General features: G+C 45.6%; 1 protein-coding gene across 1 annotated transcript; it reads left to right on the top strand.

Annotated features, from left to right (window-relative positions):
- Positions 1–1,434: 1,434 nt before the first annotated feature.
- Positions 1,435–3,056, top strand: LOC129336494 (uncharacterized). The gene is made up of 2 exons (XM_054989622.1): positions 1,435–1,977; positions 2,334–3,056. The coding sequence occupies exons 1-2, from the start codon at positions 1,435–1,437 to the stop codon at positions 3,054–3,056; spliced, it is 1,266 nt and encodes a 421-aa protein (XP_054845597.1).
- The last annotated feature ends 772 nt before the right edge of the window (positions 3,057–3,828 follow it).

Here is a 3,828-nt window from a genome sequence, read left to right as displayed (position 1 = left end):
GTGTGCAGCAGGGTCACCTGCTGCAGAAGGGGAACAGATATGTGCATCTGTGTGCTTTAAAGCCTCCATTTTACAAATGTTAATTGAGAATTAGTCTAGTAAAATGATGAGGGTTTTGAGCTATAAACTGGAAGCCCCAAGTCAAATCTCAGCTCTGCCTCAAGTCTTCCTGAAGTTGCTCATTATTCCTCAGTGGCCCATATGTAATACAAGAATAATAACACTGGGTTGATAGGCATGTTACTAAGGTAAGTTATAGCTAGGCTGAATGCTAAAACACTATGCTTTAGTCCCTCCCCCTTTCAGAGAAGACATGGGTCACCAATTTAAGGGTTAAAGTAGGTTTTATTTAGTTTATTTCTCTCTCATTAATACTTGTTATCACTAAAAGGCATTCTCAGCAGGCTGCCAGTATTGGACAATCCCACCATGGCTCCAAACTTAGAAAAATTATTAATTGTTTATCCTTATCTGGCCTTGTTTATTCTATCCTGCATATCCTATCCCGCTTCCAAGGTTCATCTCCCTCCCTGTGTGTGGTACAGCTGTTAAAGATCCAACTGATGTTGCTCAGCATAAACAGTGTAATCCTACTAAGAAGAGTTACTCCAGTCTAAGCCCTTCTTTTATTGAGTCAAGCCATCTCGTTTTAGGTCTTCCCCATTTCCTACTGCCTTCCACTTTTCCTAGTATTATTGACTTTTCCAGAGAATCTTGTCTTCTCATGATGTGACCAAAGTACAATAGGCTTAGTTTTGTCATTTTAGCTGTCCTGTAGGGAGGATTCACGATTGATTTGATCTAGGCCGAATTCACACTACCTACCCCTTCGCTTTTCATCCGTGTTTCTCCCGCCGTTCCCTATCGCGCATTCTCCTTAGCGGTGTTCACATCCCCTTTCCAACTGCGGATGTTACACGCCGAACTTCGTCCACATTCCTGCTAGAAAGCGCTTAAGGGGGCGTTTCCCACCGCCGCTTCCAAGATGACGTCATCGCGTTTTTTTAAAAAAATAAATTTGACATTTCCGATACACCGCCATAATCTAATAATGCGCAGCCGATTTCACAATAATTTTAAATTAGGGGTGTGTCCACATATTGCGTGAGCGATGACGCCAACACGTCCTTTTTCCGCATAAGGTTTTTTTGGGTTTTTTCCCGATATGATGGTATTTTGATAAATTGCAATCGCGAGGACACGCCCACCAAGTTTTCGATGATTGGATGCCTCCATTTAGCGCCAGTTCTCCTTTCAATCATTGGTCCCTTTGGCAGCGCGGGTCAATTTGAATCGTCATAAAACCCGAGTGCAATGCGTTTTTCCTGTGTGGGTTGTTAGAGGAGAATTAGTGTAGTCACTATGGCTCCGAGAGAGACACTTATGTTTCTAATCGGACAAGTGGTTGCCATTCTGCTCCGCTGCAGAATAGAGATGTATCGATCATACAGTCGATACATCGCTCGTTCTAATCGAGCGACTGCTCGATACATTTCTCGCAGAAGACGCATCCGTCATAGGCTGTGTGTCAAAGCATCCCTCCACCGTCGTCGGATCCTTTCAGTAGCGAATGACCCATCTGTCCAGTGGTGTGCTCTCGCAGAGTTGGATGATCCAAGAGATTACTGGGTCTATCCACGAAGCAACCACTGGTGGGACCGGATAGTACTCCAAGTATGGGACGACCACGAATGGATCTGCCGGTTCCGAATGTCCAGGACCACCTTTCGTGACTTGGTTGCGGCGCTTCGTCCGCGTTTGGAGAGGCAAAGGACCACGATGCGGGAACCCATATCAGTGGAGAAGAGGGTAGCAGTGGCAGTGTGGTTCCTGGCAAGCGGCTCCAGTTACCAGGTGGCGAGTGACATCTTTGGGGTTGGGCGCTCCACTGTCTCCAATCTTGTGGTTGAATTCTGTCTTGCCGTCGAGCTGGAGCTGCTGTCAAAGACCGTTCACCTTGGGCCCCACGTTGGAAGGGTAAATTTTTTTTAAATGGGCAGTTCATTACAACGTTATATCAATGCACCTTGTAAGGGAGAAATTCATGTCAAAAAAGTGTTATTCCTGTGGTCCCCCACCCCCCCAAAATAGGGTCTCTGTGTGTGCGCACGTCAATGGTTCAATAACGAGTGAAACTGTAACTTGAGAAACCTTTGATGTTAACATATTTGTACAATGTTGTTGACACTGTGTTGCAGCCTCATGGCTGACATGAACTGTCTGCTCTTCAACATTGGATCGTCATATTGTGGTTTTGGGGAAACTAATGAAATGTGGTCCCTTGAATGATTTGTTGGCAGACCTTTACCCCTTTTTTTTGTCTTACTTTTTAGATAATGGATGGTTTCCTGAAATTGGGAATGCCACACTGCATAGGGGCTATTGACGGGACACACATCCCCATATGTTCACCAGGAGGCAAACCTGACCAATACGGGAACAGGAAAAGTTTCTCCTCGATACTTCTCCAGGGAACTGTGGATCACCGGGGACGCTTCATAGATGCGGAGATTGGGTGGAGCGGTCGCAACCACGACGCCTTCGTCTTCACCCACTCCGCATTCTGTGTCGCCATGGACTCAGGGTCCTTTGTGCCGGGCAACCCAACCATTTGTGTAGATGGGGTACATGTTCCACCCTTGGTACTTGCAGATGGTGCCTACCCCATGCGTCGTTGGCTGCTGAAGCCATTTGGAAGATATGCAGAAACAGAGGCACACCGGAAATTTGACAGGTGTCTTTCACGGGCGCGCAACCGGGTGGAGTGCGCTTTCGGCCGTCTGAAGGCCAGGTTTCGGTGCCTATCCCACAGACTCCTGGCCAGAGAAAAAAATGTGGTTTCCATTGTCACCGCCTGCGTGGTCCTACACAACCTATGTGAGGACATGGGACACGAGATTGTGGGGGAGGTGGCCAGTGTGGACCCGCTGCTCATCTCCAGGGCGGCGGGACAAGACGAGGAAACGGTAGACAACCACCTGGAGCAGGGCAAGGCGGTGCGTGAGGTGGTGGCGAGTTGGATGGCTCGCGGATTCCTGCAAGGCCAGAACAATTAGTGGGTTTAAAACTTTGCGGTCACAAATGATGCCATCTCACATCTCTTGTATTATTTACATTGTTTGATATAAATTAAAGTTTGGATTATTTTGGTTTATTAACAAAGAATTGTTTGAGAGTGCAAATTATTCAAAAGACAGCATGTTAAATCCATTTAGGGCTCCGGTTTGTTTCTCACACTTAATAGGAGTGGACACAGACAGGATGATGGGAAACATTTTCCACCCCCGTCAGCAGACAATAGCCACACATATATCCACCGTGTTTCCCGAGCCCAGCAACATGGAAATCAAATGCATGTATCATTTGTTGGGTGGAATGTGTCCCATGCATTGTCCAAAAAATGAAAAGGGAGAAAAAAGACATGAGAGACACTCTGTTCCTGGGCTCTTCAAATTTAGAATATTTTTCTGAATTCAGTAGGAATAAAACACAAGAAGTCATGGACAATAAAATGTTCAGTGTCACAGCATAAAAAAACAATTTCAAAGCTTGACCTTTGATTCATTCTCAACAAAGTGTTCCTCATCATTCACAGAATATTGAGAGCCAAAAGTAGCTCTGTGATTGGGTATGAACCCTAGAGTATGAAATCTGAACATCACTCAAACTGGACAGCAGGATAGTGGCGCCCTAAATTGGCTTCAGAGAGGCCTCAGTAATGTTTGTTGATTGGCGACTCTCTGATCTAATCTCAAAAAATTTAATAAATTGTGGGGGGCTACTAAGGTGAGCTAATACAAATTGGTCATTTGATATTAAGAATAATGC

Source organism: Eublepharis macularius, chromosome 10 (genome assembly GCF_028583425.1).
Source record: "Eublepharis macularius isolate TG4126 chromosome 10, MPM_Emac_v1.0, whole genome shotgun sequence".
Lineage (NCBI taxonomy): Eukaryota > Metazoa > Chordata > Lepidosauria > Squamata > Eublepharidae > Eublepharis > Eublepharis macularius.
This window is presented reverse-complemented; position numbering and strand designations above follow the sequence as displayed.

What these genes read in the sequence shown, in the direction of transcription:
- LOC129336494 (XM_054989622.1), top strand. Translation starts at nt 1,435, where the DNA reads ATGTATCGATCATACAGTCGATACATCGCTCGTTCTAATCGAGCGACT. An exon ending in TTGGGCCCCACGTTGGAAGG is followed by an intron (nt 1,978 to 2,333) that starts GTAAATTTTTTT and finishes CTTACTTTTTAG; the next exon opens with ATAATGGATGGTTTCCTGAA.